This window comes from Cherax quadricarinatus, chromosome 6 (assembly GCF_038502225.1).
Source record: "Cherax quadricarinatus isolate ZL_2023a chromosome 6, ASM3850222v1, whole genome shotgun sequence".
NCBI lineage: Eukaryota > Metazoa > Arthropoda > Malacostraca > Decapoda > Parastacidae > Cherax > Cherax quadricarinatus.
The window spans coordinates 298593-317496 of NC_091297.1; the positions used below are offsets into that span (position 1 = coordinate 298593).

Below are 18904 nucleotides of genomic sequence, written 5' to 3' on the forward strand. Positions count from 1 at the left end.
CACGCACCTCCCCCACACCCACATCCTGTTCTCCTTCACTCCTAAAAGATGTTATACCTCCCTGGCCAGTGCATGAAATTACTGCCTCCCTTTCTTCATCGACATTTAAAAGTTCCTCAAAATATTCCCACCATCTACCCAAAACCTCAATCTCCCCATCTACTAACTCCCCTACTCTGTTATTATTATTATTATTATTATTATTATTATTATTATTATTATTATTATTATTATTATTATTATTATTATTATTATTATAATATCTCCAGACCCACGTCAGGAGATATAATATTTTCCCTATCAAACATAATGTTACCAATAACACTACTCCTCAGACACTTGACTCAAATATTATCTAACAAGGGCCTGCCCTGCTACCTTTGTTTGAACATTATCTAACAAGGGCCTGCCCTGCTACCTTTGTTTGAACATTATCTAACAAGGGCCTGCCCTGCTACCTTTGTTTGAACATTAGTCTACTAATCACGGTTTTATAATAACATTTAATAATTAAACAAAAGCATATTTGAAGTTCAGGTCAAATTATAGCGAGTTTAAGATCTTTTAATTAATTCCCTTTGATTTTTTGTTAAATATACCTAATGTATTTTCCCGGTATTGATGTGGTGTGTGTGTGTGTGTGTGTGTGTGTGTGTGTGTGTGTGTGTGTGTGTGTGTCGGTCTTCTTCTTGATTCGCCGGTATGGCGGGACTTACTACGGTTCAGTGGATCGCCCTCCCACCATTCTCTTCCGCCACAAGAATGGACCCATCGCCCAGACCAACGACGGTCGTCTGCTGGTGTATCCTGGTACTGAGCTCTACCTGGAGTGCCTCTGGATGAGGCGCTATGGCACCCCACGCTGGAATGTCTCGCACTCACACGCGTAAGTCTGTACCTTCAATCAAAACCACTTGAATACCTGTAATAGAGAGTAAAGTAAACTCTCAGAGTAAATACCTGAGAGAATAAGACACATGCCGAAGCATATCGCCTGCGCAGGGACCTTCAATCAGTCGAGTACAGAGATTATTACAGTGACAGTTCTAGTTTGATTCGCCAGGGTAGTCCCGGCCCGGGTCTTGGCCGTGAGGTGACCCGGTGTATTACAGTACCGAAGATAGTAGAAGAGATGGAAAGGCTGAGAGATTGATCAACACAAATTACCTTTCAATTTCTACTGGATTCAATTGATGAAGCCTGCTACCCAGACGAGACGTTTCGCCACTCACTATACCTCAGTGTTACACATGTGTCTTATTCATCGACATGTCTTTACTGTATACCAACAAGACATACACACACACACACACACAAGGATCGAATGTTTCAGAGATGGGATACAGAAACAAGGGGACACAATTGGAAGCTGAAAACCCAGATGAGTCACAGGGATGTTAGAAAGTATTTCTTTAGTCTTAGAGTTGTCAGGAACTGGAATAATCTGGAGAGTGAAGTAGTGGAAGCAAGTTCCGTAAATAGCTTTAAGAAGAGGTATGACAAATATCATGGAGCAGGGAGAGAGTGAATTAGTATCGACCAGTGAAGAGGCGGGGTCAGGAGCTATGAATCGACCCCTGCAACTACATATAGATAAGTACATATAGATGAGTACACACACACACACACACACACACACACACACACACACATGAAGAGAGCAACAGAGTAATGGTGGACACACTTGCTGAGGTGGCAAGAAGAGCTCACTCTAGCAGAGCAAAGTTGCTGGTTATGGGGGATTTCAACCACAGGGAGATTGACTGGGAAAACCTGGAGCCACATGGGAGTCCCGAAACATGGAGAGCCAGGATGTTGGACGTGGTGCTGGAAAACCTCATGCACCAAAATGTTATGGACACTACCAGAGTGAGAGGAGAGGATGAACCAGCAAGATTGGACCTTGTGTTCACCCTGGGCAGCTCAGACATTGAGAACATCAAGTATGAGAGTCCCCTAGGAGCTAGCGACCACGTGGTTCTGTGCTTTGAATACATAGTAGAGCTGCAAATGGAGAGAATAACAGGAGTTGAATGGGAAAAGCCTGGCTATAAAAGAGGGGACTACATAGGGTTGAAGAACTTCCTGCGGGAGGTCCAGTGGGACAGAGAACTGGCAGGAAAGCCAGTAAATGAAATGATGGAATATGTAACAACAAAATGCAAGGAGGCAGTGGAAAGGTTTATTCCCAAGGGCAACAGTAACAACGGGAAGACCAGAACGAGCCCCTGGTTTACCCGACGGTGTAAGGAGGCAAAAACAAAATGCAATAGAGAATGGAAAAAGTACAGAAGGCAGAGAACACACGAAAATATGGAGATCAGTCGCAGAGCCAGGAATGAGTATGCACAGGTAAGGAGGGAGGCCCAGCGACAGTATGAAAATGACATAGCATCGAGAATCAAGACTGACCCGAAACTGTTGTATAGCCACATCAGGAGGAAGACAACAGTCAAAGACCAGGTGATCAGATTAAGGACAGAAGGTGGAGAACTCACAAGAAATTATCAGGAGGTATGTGAGGAGCTGAACAGGAGATTTAAGGAAGTTTTTACAGTAGAGACAGGAAGGGCTGTGGGAAGACAGCACAGAAGGGAACATCAAGAGGGAATATACCAACAAGTGTTGGATGACATACGAACAACTGAGGAGGAGGTGAAGAAGCTCTTAAGTGACCTTGACACCTCAAAGGCGATGGGACCGGACAACTCCCCATGGGTCCTTAGAGAAGGAGCAGAGATGCTGTGCGTGCCTCTAACCACAATCTTCAACACATCCCTTGAAACTGGGCAACTACCTGAGAAATGGAAGACAGCTAATGTAGTCCCCATATTTAAGAAATGAAACAGAAACGAGGCACTAAACTACAGACCTGTGTCTCTGACATGTATTGTGTGCAAAGTCATGGAGAAGATTATCAGGAGGAGAGTGGTCGAACACCTGGAAAGGAACAAGATTATAAATGAAAACCAGCATGGGTTCATGGAAGGCAAATCTTGTATCACAAACCTCCTGGAGTTTTATGACAAGGTAACAGAAGTAAGACACGAGAGAGAGGGGTGGGTAGATTGCGTTTTCCTAGAGTGCAGGAAGGCCTTTGACACAGTTCCCCACAAGAGATTAGAGCAGAAGCTGGAGGATCAGGCGCATGTAAAAGGGAGGGCACTGCAATGGATAAGGGAATACCTGACAGGGAGGCAGCAACGAGTGAAGAGGTATCACAGTGGGCGCCTGTTACGAGCGGGGTCCCACAGGGGTCAGTTCTAGGACCGGTGCTATTTTTGATATATGTGAACGACATGATGCAAGGAATAGACTCTGAAGTGTCCCTGTTCGCAGATGACGTGAAGTTGATGAGAAGAATTAAATCGGACGAGGATGAGGCAGGACTGCAAAGAGACCTGGACAGGCTGGACATGTGGTCCAGTAACTGGCTTCTCGAATTCAATCCAGCTAAATGCAAAGTCATGAAGATTGGGGAGGGGCAAAGAAGACCGCAGACAGAGTATAGGCTAGGTGGACAAAGACTACAGACCTCACTCAGGGAGAAAGACCTTGGGGTGACCATAACACCGAGCACATCACCGGAGGCACACATCAACCAAATAACCGCTGCAGCATACGGGCGCCTGGCAAACCTGAGAATAGCGTTTCGATACCTTAATAAGGAATCGTTCAAGACACTGTACACTGTGTATGTTAGGCCCATACTGGAGTATGCAGCACCAGTCTGGAACCCACACCTGGTCAAGCACGTCAAGAAGTTAGAGAAAGTACAAAGGTTTGCAACAAGGCTAGTCCCAGAGCTCAAGGGAATGTCGTACGAGAAAAGGTTAAGGGAAATCGGACTGACGACACTGGAGGACAGAAGGGTCAGGGGAGACATGATAACGACATACAAGATACTGCGGGGAATAGACAAGGTGGACAGAGATAGGATGTTCCAGAGAGGGGACACAGGGACATGGGGTCACAACTGGAAGCTGAAGACTCAGACGAGTCACAGGGACGTTAGGAAGTATTTCTTCAGTCATAGAGTTGTCAGCAAGTGGAATAGCCTAGCAAGTGAAGTAGTGGAGGCAGGAACCATACATAGTTTTAAGAAGAGGTATGACAAAGCTCAAGGAAGCAGAGAGAGAGAGGATCCAGTAGCGATCAGTGAAGAGGCGGGGCCAGGAGCTGAGTATCGACCCCTGCAACCACAATTAGGTGAGTACAATTAGGCGAGTACACACACACACACACACACACACACACACACACACACACACACACACACACACACACACACACGTTTCTATGCCTTATTAAAGTTTAATTACTCTTTTTCCCAGTAAAATATAACTTCCACTTAATGATATAACCACAATAAAAATTAATCTTAAAATATTATATACCTCATGATCCCTTACATTAATATATGATAATTTTTCAAATAAACAAGCTAATAATATACTTTTTTTTTTTAAGATCCACTATGTCAATAACATTATTTTTTACTGGAATTTTTAGAAGACAATAGTAATGTATATCCGGTGGTGACGTCACCGGTGTGAAACAAGTATGGAACACGAGGTGCACGCACATCATACCTGTCTTCACCTGGTGTGATTCTGAAGGAAGATTAGAGAAAGGCAAAGGAAGGTGACCGTCATTAGACAAGGAAACAAGGGATGTCGATAAATATTAAGCAAAGAACATATAGGAAGAGAATGAAATAGTTTGAATCAATACTTGAGGCTCACTGGTGTGCCCGGACTGGGGAAGAAACATGGCTTGTGAGCCAGGCTACCCAGGTTGTGATATTTGTGGCTGAGTTGATAAGAGTGTCACTCTGGGGGCTTTGTCAGTCTCCCTATAGTGGGTCGACTCCTGTTAACTGCGATCTTTCTCTGTGCTTGTTTCTATGTGGTGCACTGATATATATATATATATATATATATATATATATATATATATATATATATATATATATATATATATATATATATATATATATATATATATATATATATATATATATATATATATATTTCAATGCACCTATGCCTAATAAGACGAATGTCTTTAAAAAATTATGTAAGTTTATTCAGGTATACATAAATACATTTACATAGATTATCATACATAGCAGTATATATATAAAGAAACTGGGATAACCCAAAAAAGTCAAATAGTGACTTATTTCCATTTGGGTCCTTTTGCCGTATTGCTATAATATAAAATTTCCAGAGTTTTTTTAACAGCCACGAACGAGAGCTTCTCAGTAAATAATAATACTAAATATTTACTTCAGTTTCAGTATATCATGATGGATATTTTAGATTCATATTATCTGCTAAACATTTCACAAATAAATACATCTTAGTTATCTTCTGAAGAGGGTCTCTGACTGAGACTGAAATATACCCGTGTTTCTCGCCTTTCATTTTTCTCTCCAAATAGTTTCTCCATTGTTCAAAATATTCACACTGAGCAGAGCAGACACACGGTTCATTTAGTCTGTGTTTAACTTCCTCTCTTCTCCTCACACAGAAACTACAAACACAGGAAATTTAACATGAAGTGTCGAAAACTAACACTGTGTTGGTAAGGCTTCGTTTCAGTAAGTCTAGAGTTGTATAGGAATGATTATGCTGGTGTGGTGTTGTCCAGATGGTGTGGTGTTGTCCAGATGGTGTGGTGTTGTCCATATGGTGTAGTGTTGTCCAGATGGTGTGGTGTTGTCCAGATGGTGTGGTGCTGCCCAGATGGTGTGGTGTTGTCCAGATGGTGTTTTGTTGTCCAGATGGTGTGGTGTTGTCCAGATGGTGTGGTGTTGTCCAGATGGTGTGGTGTTGTCCAGATGGTGTGGTGTTGTCCATATGGTGTAGTGTTGTCCAGATGGTGTGGTGTTGTCCAGATGGTGTGGTGTTGTCCAGATGGTGTGGTGCTGTCCAGATGGTGTGGTGTTGTCCAGATGGTGTGGTGCTGCCCAGATGGTATGGTGCTGTCCAGATGGTATGGTGCTGTCCAGATGGTGTTTTGTTGTCCAGATGGTGTGGGGATGTCCAGATGGTGTGGTGCTGTCCAGATGGTGTTTTGTTGTCCAGATGGTGTGGTGCTGTCCAGATGGTGTTTTGTTGTCCAGATGGTGTGGTGCTGTCCAGATGGTGTAGTGCTATCCAGATGGTGTAGTGCTGTCCAGATGGTGTAGTGTTGTCCAGATGGTGTAGTGCTGTCCAGATGGTGTAGTGTTGTCCAGATGGTGTGGTGCTGTCCTGATGGTGTAGTGCTCTCCAGATGGTGTTTTGTTGTCCAGATGGTGTGGTGCTGTCCAGATGGTGTAGTGCTGTCCAGATGGTGTAGTGTTGTCCAGATGGTGTAGTGCTGTCCAGATGGTGTAGTGTTGTCCAGATGGTGTGGTGCTGCCCAGATGGTGTAGTTATATTGACCCGACCCCGCTCACTGTTTTCTCTCCTTAACATATTCCACTCTGATTACCTTCTTTTAATCTCAGAGTAACGTGAAATCAAATACGGGAACTGATGAGTATTTACGGCTTCGTCCTGTGGGAGCCGGCTGGAACCCTGGGGAGTCATGTGGGAGCCGACTGGAACCCTGGGGAGTCATGTGGGAGCCGGCTGGAACACTGGGGAGTCATGTGGGAGCCGGCTGGAACCCTGGGGAGTCATGTGGGAGCCGGCTGGAACACTGGGGAGTCATGTGGGAGCCGACTGGAACCCTGGGGAGTCATGTGGGAGCCGGCGGGAACACTGGGGAGTCATGTGGGAGCCGGCTGGAACACTGGGGAGTCATGTGGGAGCCGGCTGGAACACTGCGGTCATGTGAGAGCCGGCTGGAACACTGGGGAGTCATGTGGGAGCCGGCTGGAACACTGGGGAGTCATGTGGGAGCCGGCTGGAACACTGGGGAGTCATGTGGGAGCCGGCTGGAACACTGGGGAGTCATGAGGGAGCCGGTTGGTGCACTGGGGAGTCATGTGGGAGCCGGCTGGAACACTGGGGAGTCATGTGGAAGCCGGCTGTTACACTGGGGAGTCATGTGGGAGCCGGCTGGAACACTGGGGAGTCATGTGGAAGCCGGCTGGTACACTGGGGAGTCATGTGGGAGCCGGCTGGAACACTGAGGAGTCATGTGGAAGCCGGCTGGTAAACTGGGGAGTCATGTGGGAGCCGGCTGGAACACTGGGGAGTCATGTGGGAGCCGGCTGGAACACTGGGGAGTCATGTGGAAGCCGGCTGGTAAACTGGGGAGTCATGTGGGAGCCGGCTGGTACACTGGGGAGTCATGTGGGAGCCGGCTGGTATACTGGGGAGTCATGTGGGAGCCGGCTGGAACACTGGTGAGTCATGTGGGAGCCGGCTGGTAAACTGGGGAGTCATGTGGGAGCCGGCTGGAACACTGGGGAGTCATGTGGGAGCCGGCTGGTACACTGGGGAGTCATGTGGGAGCCGGCTGGAACACTGGGGAGTCATGTGGGAGCCGGCTGGAACACTGGGGAGTCATATGGGAGCCGGCTGGAACACTGGGGAGTCATATGGGAGCCGGCTGGAACACTGGGCAGCCGAGGTGACGAAAACTGTTGTTCAGAACTCTATTTCTGAGTTGTAATTGATTCTTGAGATTAAATTAGCCTTCTGCTTGGTTAATAGAGTTTAAATCCTATCGACTACACTAAGGTCATTAAAGCTCCACGTAAGCTTTTCACCACAGAATAATATTTTAATCCCTCAAATAGGGAATATACACAGTGAGAGAAATACACTTCTCGTTGTATATTTCCCATTTCTTAATTTATCATTAGATTATCCCCTACACGACGATACATTCCGCTATTTAATCTTTTATTAAATAATGTCAGAATTCAGCGGAACTTAAAGATATATATACCGACTTCTATATAAATATTCCCACAATTTTGCCATTTGGAATATGTTTTAAGTTATCTAATGTTGATTAATATTCTTGTCTGCTGCTAGTTTTGTATTTTCGTTAGAAAGTACACGCTTATTAGTGCTACAACTCTCGGATTACTAGTCAAGACTAGAAATAGTTAGCCAAAATTTATGAGTGCAGTATAACACTGAGATGTACTGGCTTAGATGTACTGGCTTAGATGTACTCACTCTTCCCGTCTCTCTTTCCCTCCATGACTAGGAAGTATTGGACGGGTTGGACCACTGATGCTTTAAGGAACCCGCAATTAGAGTATCGCCTGGCCCTCTACACGGCCCACACGGGTGACTCTGGTGACTACACCTGTGTCACGCCCACCGGACACGCCCACACCGTCACCCTTGATATTAGACGTGAGTGGTGTTGCTTCTACTGCCTCTCTTGTCATGTGCGACTATTATCTCTGAATATTGTCTTCATCTCTGATGTGAAATGATAACGAACCACGATGGCCCGTAACATCTTCCGGTTTTCTTCGTCAACTTGTGGGTCAACTGTGAATTGTTGAAGCAATGGTATTTTTACTTTAATTCTCTTGTGTCCATGTGTGTCCACAGGGGTAGACTGTCCCCCACTGAACACTAGTGAGGGACCTGCCCAGCCAGGTGCCGCCGCCGCCCTCCACCACCAACCACAGGATGACACTGCCCTGGGCACCGTCGTCAGCTTCTCGTGTGGCAGAGGGTCATCCCTTGTCGGGGAGCGTGAAATCAAGTGCCTCCCGTCCGGCAACTGGTCTGCCCCAGTGCCACGCTGTCAGAGTAAGTCTGCACACACGCACACACACACACACACACACACACACACACACACACACACACACACACACACACACACACACACACACACACACACACACACACACACACACACAAGGAAAAAGATCTGGGGGTGAGTATAACACCGAGCATATCTCCTGAGGCACACATCAATCAGATAACTGCTGCAGCATACGGGCGCCTGGCAAACCTACAGATAGCGTTCCGATACCTCAGTAAGGATTCGTTTAAGACTCTGTATACCATCTACGTCAGGCCCATACTGGGGTATGCAGCACCAGTTTGGAATCCACACCTACTCAAGCACGTCAAGAAATTAGAGAAAGTGCAAAGGTTTGCAACAAGACTAGTCCCAGAGCTACGGGGATTGTCCTACGAAGAAAGATTGAGGGAAATCGGCCTGACGACACTGGAGGACAGGAGGGTCAGGGGAGACATGATAACGACATATAAAATGCTGCGCGGAATAGACAAGGTGGACAAAGACGGGATGTTCCAGAGATGGGACACAGACACAAGAGGTCACAATTGGAAGTTGAAGACTCAGATGAATCAAAGGGATGTTAGGAAGTATTTCTTCAGTCATAGAGTAGTCAGGCCATGGAATAGCCTAGAAAGGGATGTAGTGGAGGCAGGAACCATACATAGTTTTAAGGCCAGGTATGATAGAGCTCATGGGGCAGGGAGAGAGAGGACCTAGTAGCAATCAGCGAAGAGGCGGGGCCAGGAGCTGTGACTCGACCCCTGCAACCACAAATAGGTGAGTACACACACACACACACACACACACACACACACACACATATATATATATATATATATATATATATATATATATATGTCGAGCCGAATAGGCAGAACTTGCGATCTTGGCTTAAATAGCAACGCTCATCTTGCCATATAGGACAAGTGAAAATTTGTGTATGCAATAATTTCGCCAAAATCATTCTGAACCTAACGAAAAAAAATATATTTCATTGTGATTGTTTAGTATTAAATTACTGTAAACAAATCTAAAATATATTTAGTTGGGTTAGGCTAAAATAAATTGATCTTGTTATAACAAGGTTACGTAAGTTTTCTAAGTTTCTTTTGGTGCAAAATTAAAAAAATTTACATTAACATTAATGAAAAATATATATCTTTAAACGTATAAGAGAAAATTTTGGAAAGGACTTAATTTTAAATGAGTTCTTGCTAATTGACCAGTTTTACATATTCGGCACGACATATATATATATATATATATATATATTATATATATATATATATATATATATATATATATATATATATATATATATATATATATATATATATATATATATATATATATTCCTATTGGTAAAAAAAAATATATTAAAAGATGAGGTGGTAGGGGAAGTGGAATATTCAAACGGCTTCCACAATTTACACCAGAGGTGGACCCCATCATATATATATATATATATATATATATATATATATATATATATATATATATATATATATATATATATATATATATATATATATATATATATATATATATAAACACTGATCTCTGGCTGAAGGAGACTCGAACCTACGAACCGTGGAACAAGGTACGCAGTGCTATACCAAACTCGCCACACTGGACAATACCTCGGCGTGCAGCTTGCGCTACACGTTTGATCCAAGGCAGCCAGCTTTCAGGGAGAAGTCTTACAGCTTTTCATCTCATCCCCTGCATGCATCAGCCTTACTAGAGATTTTAACAATGCAAGGAATTCGCAAGAGCAGGCGAAATATACACAAACACTGATCTCTGGCTGAAGGAGACTCGAACCTACGAACTTTGGAACAAGGTACGCAGTGCTATACCATTCTAGGTTCGAGTCTCCTTCAGCCAGAGATCAGTGTTTGTGTATATTTCGCCTGCTCTTGCGAATTCCTTGCATATATATATATATATATATATATATATATATATATATATATATATATATATATATATATATATATATATATATATATATATATATATATATATATATATATATATATATATATATACATACATTCACACACACACACTACTGGGGGTAACTAGGTTTGGTCAGAGAAAAAGGAGAGGAGCTCAGATTTCTTGGAAAAATGTCCATTTCCAAATATCTCCATGATCCCAAAAAATTTCCCTGTAAACAAATATCTCCATTTCCAAAATTCCCCTTTCCCCAAAGTTTCTCCACTGATCTCCAAAATTTCCTGTTCCCAAAATTTTTCCTGTAAATCAAATTGCTCCCTTCACCACAAATATCCCTGTTACCACAAATTTCACTGACCAAAAAAAGTCCACTGTTACCAAATATTCCCCTGTAACCAAATAAATTCCCCCTGTTACCCAAAAAATTCACTGTTCCCAAAATGCTCCACTGTTACCCAAATTTCTTCCTGTTACCCAAATTTTCCCCCGAAAAAATTGCTCCCTGTTCCTAAAATTCCCGAACCAAAAAATTCCTTTCAGAAAAAAATTCCTGTTCCCCAAAAATTTTTCCTGAACCAAAATTGCCCTGTAAACCCAAATTTCCCTTAAAAACAAATTGCCCACTATCCAACAAATATCTCCTGTTCCCCCAAAAATTCCCTGTAAACAAATTACCACTGTTACCCAAAAAATTTCTCCTGTTCCTAAAAAAAACCCCGTAACCCTATGTCCTGTTACCCAAAAATTCCTGTAACCCAAAATTTCCCCTGTTTCCCCCAAATAAATTTCCCGTTCCTAATATTCATTGTAACCACAAATTCTCCCCCGTTCCCCAAATATCTCCTGTTACCAAATTGTTCCCTGAACCACAAATTTCTCCTGTTCCCAAAATTTCCCTGTTCCAAAATGTTCTCCCCTGATCCCCAAAAGTATTTTTCCACTGTTTCCCGATATGTCCACTGTACCAAAACCCTTTACCCAAATATTCCCCGACCTTATGTCCTTTCCCAAAATTGTCCTGTAACCCAAAAAATTCCCTGTTACCCCATGTCCTGTTCCCTATGTCCCCTGTTACCACAAATAGCTTTACTGTTACCACAAAATGTCCCCTGAACAAATTGTCCTGTTCTCCCAAAAAAATTCCCTGAAACCAAAATATGCTCCCTGTTCCCAAAATTCACTGTTCCCCAAAATATGTTTCCTGTAACCCAAAAATTCCCCTGTAACCCAAAAAAATTCCTGTAAACCAAAATTTCCACTGATCCAACAAATATTCCACTGTTCCCCAAAAATTTTCCATTAACCCCAAATTCCACACCACTAAAATTTCCCGTTCCCCAAAATTTCCCCCTGTAAACCCCAAATATTCCTTTAAAAAACCTGCTCCTGTAACCCAAAAAAATTCACTGTTCCCTAAAAAATTTCCCCTGTTCCAAAAATGCTCCATTTAAACCCCAAATATTCCTGTTCCTAAAATTGTCACTGTTACCCAAATATTCCTGTAAACCCAAAAAAAGTCCCCTTTAAAAATTTTCCTTTTAAAATTTTTGTCCCGTTTAAAATGTTTTTTAACCCAATTTCCCGTTACCCCAAAAATTCATTTACCAAATACTTTTACCATATGCCCCTTTCCAAAATTTCCCCCTGTTTATTCCCCTGTTCCCAAATATGTTTTAAAAAATTTCCCCGCCCTTTTTCTTTAAAAATTCCTGTTTCATTAAAAATTTGTTAAATTTCCTGTTAAATTGTCCCTTGTTACAAATTGTTCCCCGTTACCCCAAATATATCCCCTTTACCCAAAAAATTCCCCCTTTTAAAAATGTATTTCCCCAAAAATTATGTTAAAAGGGGTCCCCGTTTTCAAATATTATTTTCCCAAAACCCCCTTTAAAAAATTTCTCCCTTTTCCCCAAATTTTCCCCGTTCCCCAAATATTTTAATTTCCTATTATTGTTTTTTTGTTAACAAAAAATCCCCTTTAAATTTCTATTTCTAAATTGTCCCCTTTTAAAAAATCCCTGTTCCCCGGACCTTGTCTTTTCTGTTTAAAATTTCCTCAACACGTGACCTGTAACCCTAAAGCCCTCTATCACAGTGTTAAAAGGGTTCCCCCGGGGAAGCCGTGGTCATCGGCTTTAAGCTATGAATGGCAAGCTACATTTCAGTCTTTAAAAGCTCAGTGTGGGCCCCCGACTTAAAGTTCAAACTTTTCTGAAAAACGAAAACCCCCCCAGTGCTGTTGGCTGCGTGTAAACATAGGGAATTCTGAAAAAAAACACCTTTGCCAACAGATTTTTATCTGGCAACTTTTGCCCTTTTACACCTTTGCAATTCACTATCAAACTCAAAAGGGGGCGAAATGTTTCTCAAAAAAACTGTCTCTGCAAAAAATTTTTTTTCATTATCGTTATAAATAATTTCAGATTCAAAATGTTAGTCATACTTTTATTTATCTTGGAAAAAGTTTTCCCCCTCAATCAAAAAAACCAAAATTTCAAATTATTTTTTTTAATGCTAACCAGTGAAATATATAAGAAAGACGAGATAGGATAGGAGTAAGACGAAACAGCACCAACGGAAATCAGTCACAGAAACCCCAAAAAAAAAGAAACCAAGCCTGTGCACATACTATGCATTTTTCTCTGGCATGGGTCTGGGAAAAAAAGATGGGGCTCAACTATAACCACCTAGAAAATGCCAGCCCATCGACAACAGGAAAATGCAAACTCCTTCCTGAGCTTTTTTACCTAACTGTTCCTCTTCGTACAGGAAAAACTGTCTATAACAAATTGCCGGCATAAACCCTCTAAAGGGGACAAAAGATACAAAACATCAGGCCATGGGGAAAAAATGGGGCCCCAGCCCTCCCAAAAAAGGGGAGGGTTTTTAGTCCAGGGGAAAAAAATGGCGGAAATGGCGAAATCTACACTCAGTCATTCCTGGTGGAACCACAGTCGTGCCTCAATCCAAACCCCAGATACAGATACAATGCCCGGAAAAAAAACCTCCCCCAAAAAATACCACCCGTCGATAACATTCTTTTTCCCAAATATACATCTAAAGCCAGCAACAAACAACAAAAACCTTTCATCCTGGACTGCTTGCAGAGGCAAAGGAATTTGCTTTTACTGAGACCACATAAGGATCATTTGGACAACAAAAAATGGATCCCAGGTTACAACCAACAGATGTGAAAGTGAAAACAGGCAAAGGGATTGGCCTGTACATTAGAGTCCGTTTTCCAAAAACTGTTTAAAGCCTCAAATGAGTATGGGAAATTTTGCAGTAAGGTCGAGAACCAAAAACCCAGTCATTTGGGAGTCTCAACCTCCCCGGGTCAACATCCCCGCAATTCCGGAACAGCTGTTAAAAAAGACCCCTGTCTGGAAAATCTTCCCGCTCCTGTACCCAACATCTTGCTCCCGGGGATTTCAACTTAAGGCACCTAAAAGGGAAATATAGCAAAAAATTTTGTTGCAGTAATAACACCAGGGGCAGCTCGAAAAAACTCACCTCCCCGAGCTTTTAAATCTCTGCACAAAATTCAATTTAAACCAACAAATAATAGAGCCTACTAGACTGGAGAATACACAAAGACCTCATCGTCACTAACAATGTTTCTGATAAAAAATGTCACCATATAAAAAACAATATTAACCCAAAACAAAATTAAAGGGTTCAGACATGTATGCTTTAAAGGGGCCCCAGAAAACATAATGAGACTAGTCCGAGGAGCATTCCCCAAAATTCAACTTCAATAACAAAAACATAGTGGGACCAAAAAAAACCAAGTCCCTAACCGATATAAGCTGGGAAGAAAACTAAAAACACAGACCCCAACATGCCTAGAACAAAATTAATTTGGGTTGGCACTCGTGTATGCACAAGGCTTATTCCCCCTAAAAAAAAATTAGATGTAAAATAGAAAAGAGACAGGCGCTCCTTTACAGGCGACGGAAAGAATAACAAGGGGGAAAAAAGAGGTCAATATATCTGAAATCCCGTAGGGGACCTGGTCAGAAAATAGCAAGCATCGAACTCAAGCTAAAGGAATCTTATGGGGAATCAGGAATCGCTGGAAGAACTAAAATCCATAAATGAAATCAAAAAAAACCCAAAGTTTTCTTCCCCTATGCCGTCAAAGTCGGGGCCCGTGGGTATTGGGCCCCAAACAAACAAGATGGGCCCTACAGATAAAACAGAAAGGAAATGGTAGTACTAAAGCCCCAATTTGACTCATTTTTTGAACCGCTAACCAGACTAAAGTCGAAGATCAAAATGAATTTTTAGGGAAACCCACAAATTTGTTTAAACACAAAGCCTATCCGATGTTATCCTGACCCCAAAAATGATTTCCCAACGGGCGATAAAGGGCACCCCTTTTTCACTCTGCCCCGGGGGCCAGACTCAGGGAACTCCGTGTTCATCAAGAACTGCAAAAAGCCCGTATCACGAGCCTTTTCCATTTTTCCATGGACACGGGGTCGCCCCAATTACTAAAACAACAGCCCTGACTCCAAAAAGGGGGGCAGTAAAAGCAAAAACAAAAAACTCCCAGACCAATGACTAACACCCCAAATATAATAAAAATCTTTAAAAGGGCCCAAAGAAGCAAGATCACCAACCCTCTAAAAAAACCCCTCAGTTACACCCAGGGGCCAGGGGTTTTTTGGGGAAAACCCCTGTCTGTCTCAACTATTGGATCACTGACAAGGTCCTAAATGCACTAGAAGACAAAAAAATGCAGATGTAAAATACAGACTTTGCAAAAGCCCCCCGACAAGTGTGACCATGGCGTAATAGTGCCAAAATGCGTGCTAAAAAGGGAAAAACAGGGGAAAAGTCGGTCGATGGATCTATAATTTCCTCACTAACAGGGGAAAACAGAGGGTCTAACAGGAGTAAAATCCGGGGCAGCTACGATGGGAAAACTCCCGTTCCCCCAAAAGGGACAGTACTCACTCCCCCCTCTTGTTCCTCATCCTCATATCCCACATGACAAGGATGTCAGCCCAACACCGTTCTTCCTTTAGATGACACGAATCTCATGACAATTTTCTTCCCTTGCAGACACTGCAAGGCTCCCGGTGGACATCAACCCAAAACTTTCAGTGGGCTGCGAAAACAATTAAGTTCAACATTTAAATTTCCAAATTCTTTGAATGGTAAACCCCCGGGAAAATTTAAAACTTCATCAGGGACCCAAAAAAAATTCTGGCAAAAAAGCGAAACACCAACTCAAAAAAGGGGGTGGGGTGATCATGTGGAGGATCTTAACCCAAGGACCATAACATTGTAATCAATCGCATCTGCTAGAAAAAAAAGACAGGATGGATTAGGGAAACCCTTTAAAACTAGGGGGGCCGGGCCCCTGATGGCCTCTTGGGGCACTTGTTCTATCTAAAGGGTGGAATATTGCTGCACATAACAGCACCTTTCAAGGCAGGTGAAATTGCTGACCTAGAAAATGTAAGAACCTTTCGGGGCGCATAACGGAGATAAAACACCTCAATTCTGGGACTCTTGGGGTTTCCCAAACCTGTATTCCCCGGGAAAGCAGGAGGGGGAATACATGATTATATACACCCGGAAAATCCCGAAGGGGCTAGTACCGAACTTGCACCGAAAATCCCCTTTTTACGAAAGCAAAAAACTTGGCGGGCGATGCACCATCCCCCCAAAGAAAATAGGGGTGTCCCCTAGCACGTTAAAAGACCATACAATAAGTGTCAGGGCCCCAGCGTTTTTCCCCCCAGCATACGCGGGGTTCCCCAGACCCCGGCAGTCTTCAAACTGGCACTGGACAAATACCAAAGTCAGTTCCCGACCAGCCGGGCTTTGGGTCAATTTCGTTGGTTTGCGTGCGGCCCGGGAGCGGGAACCTGGTTGATCCCGGCTCTGATCCACCGGAGGCCTGGTCACAGACCGGGCCGCTGGGGCGATTGACCCCGGGAAATCTCCAGGGTAAACTCCGGGTCTCCCGAGCTCAGGGCCCCTGTTTTGCTGGCAGTGTTTTTTTGTCAGGGAAAACTGACTCCCAAAAGTCGGGTCACAGGTCTTTTGATAACCGATCAACAGGTTTTGGTCGGGATAAATACCCCACAAGTGCCCAAGACACATGCCCAATACAAAGGGCATTTTCTGAGACTTTCACTCCCCGGGGAAAACCCGATGACCTCTTCTGGCCAACATATTTTTCCCCAATAATTGTCCCAACACTTCATCTGGGGGAAAAAATGGATTTTACCTGATTACCTTCCCCCTCCTCCGGGGACTTTATGGCGCTTTGCAGGTTTCCCTTCCCCCTTTAAAAATAACTTTGCCCAACGACAAAAGGTGCAGTGTGGGGGCTGGGGGGGCCTCGGGAGGGAGTTGACCCCCCCTGGACCATACTTTGCCCCGGGGCACCCGGGGGGGTGACCTGTGACTCTACCTACATGCTGGCCCCGGCCAGCCCCTGCTGATGTGTCAGGACGATGGTACCTGGGCTTCCCACCCCCCAAGTGTAAAATGTTTATAATACAATTTGTATTTATTTTGGGCATAAATCTGTAGTTTATGTTTAAAAAATTGGTATTCACAAAGTAAGTTACTAGTACCCTTGCATTTCGGGGAGGAATCCTAATCTTAAAAGGGGTCGATCGCTCCTGGTCCCCCCAGGAATGTAGTTAAAAAAAATATGTATTTAATCCTAATCTCAAAAAGATCCTAAACTGTCTTACCATCTTGAAAAATTACATCTTTTTTAGAGACTGGATAACATCAATGAAATTTTAAAAAACTATTTTTTTTTTACTAAATGTTTATTTTAAAATCAGTTTTCCCATTAAAATATTCATAGGTTTTTTGAGATGAGAGAAGTCAACCCACTAATGCAAGCAATTCTCTACATTCTTCTAATATCTCTGCCTCCTTATTTAGTCTCAACAACTCCCTTTCTGGTGGAAAGTTAATTTACTCTTATGTTGCCCTATAATTATTTAGTCAGTAAACTATTCTATTCTCAGTAACATTTTTTGATAGGGTAGCCTATTCTTCCATTAACTCTTCTTTTGCACTCCTTCCTATCTGGCCTGTTTCCTCCCCGTATATTCTACATTTTTTCCCATCAGTTTACATTTCCAGTTCTTTCAAGTTTTTTTCTCTTTCCTGTTATTTAACTTTATCAGTCTACCAATGATCCTCTCCTCTCTCTCATCACCCTAATATAACCCAAAGCCTCTGTAAACGCTCTAATATTATATATTACAACTCTTGACATCTTCCTCGTTGTAATAAAGTTGGTAGAATTACCGACAATATGTAAAGTAAAGGACACAAGTGCAACTAATGTGACTTTTATTGTGCAACGTTTGCTCTCCAGGGCTTTATCAAGCCATTACAAACAATCACGGACGCAGGGGGTATATAAGGCTCAAGTGAGTGCAAACTGTGAGGTACTATTTAGATGTTCACTAGTGGCAGTGGTAGTAGTAGTAGTAGTAGTAGTAGTAGTATAGTAGTGGTAGTGAAAAAAAGTAATACAATATGGTAGAGCAATTAATTCGTACATAGTAAAGGATATAAGCTATTACTTGGGTAACATAAAAATAGGTTGGACAAATATATAGATGGAAAAAAGGGAGCTTGTTTCATGTTCACCTCTGTATGTGCTTTGTGTAGTATAACGGAGAGGCTATGTGATGGCAGGGTTTTCTGTTTTCAGGAGGATTCTTGCTAAGACTTCGGGATGGTGAAGCTGCCGTTGTTTTTGTTTAATTGTATTTGAAACACGATCATGTGATTCGAGGACTTCGTCTGGAAATTAGTTTCATTGATCACTAATTGGGCGTCTCTGAATTTCATAGAAGTGATTGGTGGAATTTCGTGTTATACTGAGCGTTATTCAAGTTATGTTCCCCTGGGGTAAAAGTGTTCATTGGGGCGGGTGTCGAGGTTTCTTGCTGTTTCACCTACGTAAATCTTTTCACAGCCTCCACAGGGTTGGGGTTAAACTCCCGCATTGACTGGTTCGTGGTGAGTTTGTCTGGTTAGATCCTTTTGGGAAATGCTGGAAGCGTGACTCTGGTGTTAGCTTGGAGAGTACTTTTGGACGTTCAATGCAACCCCGGCTGTTGGGAAGAATTATAACTTTGTTGGGAGTGGGTGATGCGTGAAAATTAATGATCTGAAAAGCTCTTTTTTTGCAGTCTTTGATGAAAAAGAAAATGTAACTCAGTGA

At 42.8% G+C, this 18904-nt stretch overlaps 1 protein-coding gene across 1 annotated transcript in view; it reads left to right on the forward strand.

The window, feature by feature from the left end:
• The window catches only part of LOC138852297 (CUB and sushi domain-containing protein 3-like), a 75127-nt gene extending 56223 nt beyond the window's left edge, over positions 1-18904 (forward strand). Inside the window, exons 18-22 of the mRNA XM_070082074.1 lie at positions 727-886; positions 5536-5589; positions 8161-8312; positions 8517-8720; positions 18873-18904. Coding sequence (XP_069938175.1) covers positions 727-886; positions 5536-5589; positions 8161-8312; positions 8517-8720; positions 18873-18904 — 602 coding nt within the window. The remainder of the gene's footprint in view (positions 1-726; positions 887-5535; positions 5590-8160; positions 8313-8516; positions 8721-18872) is intronic.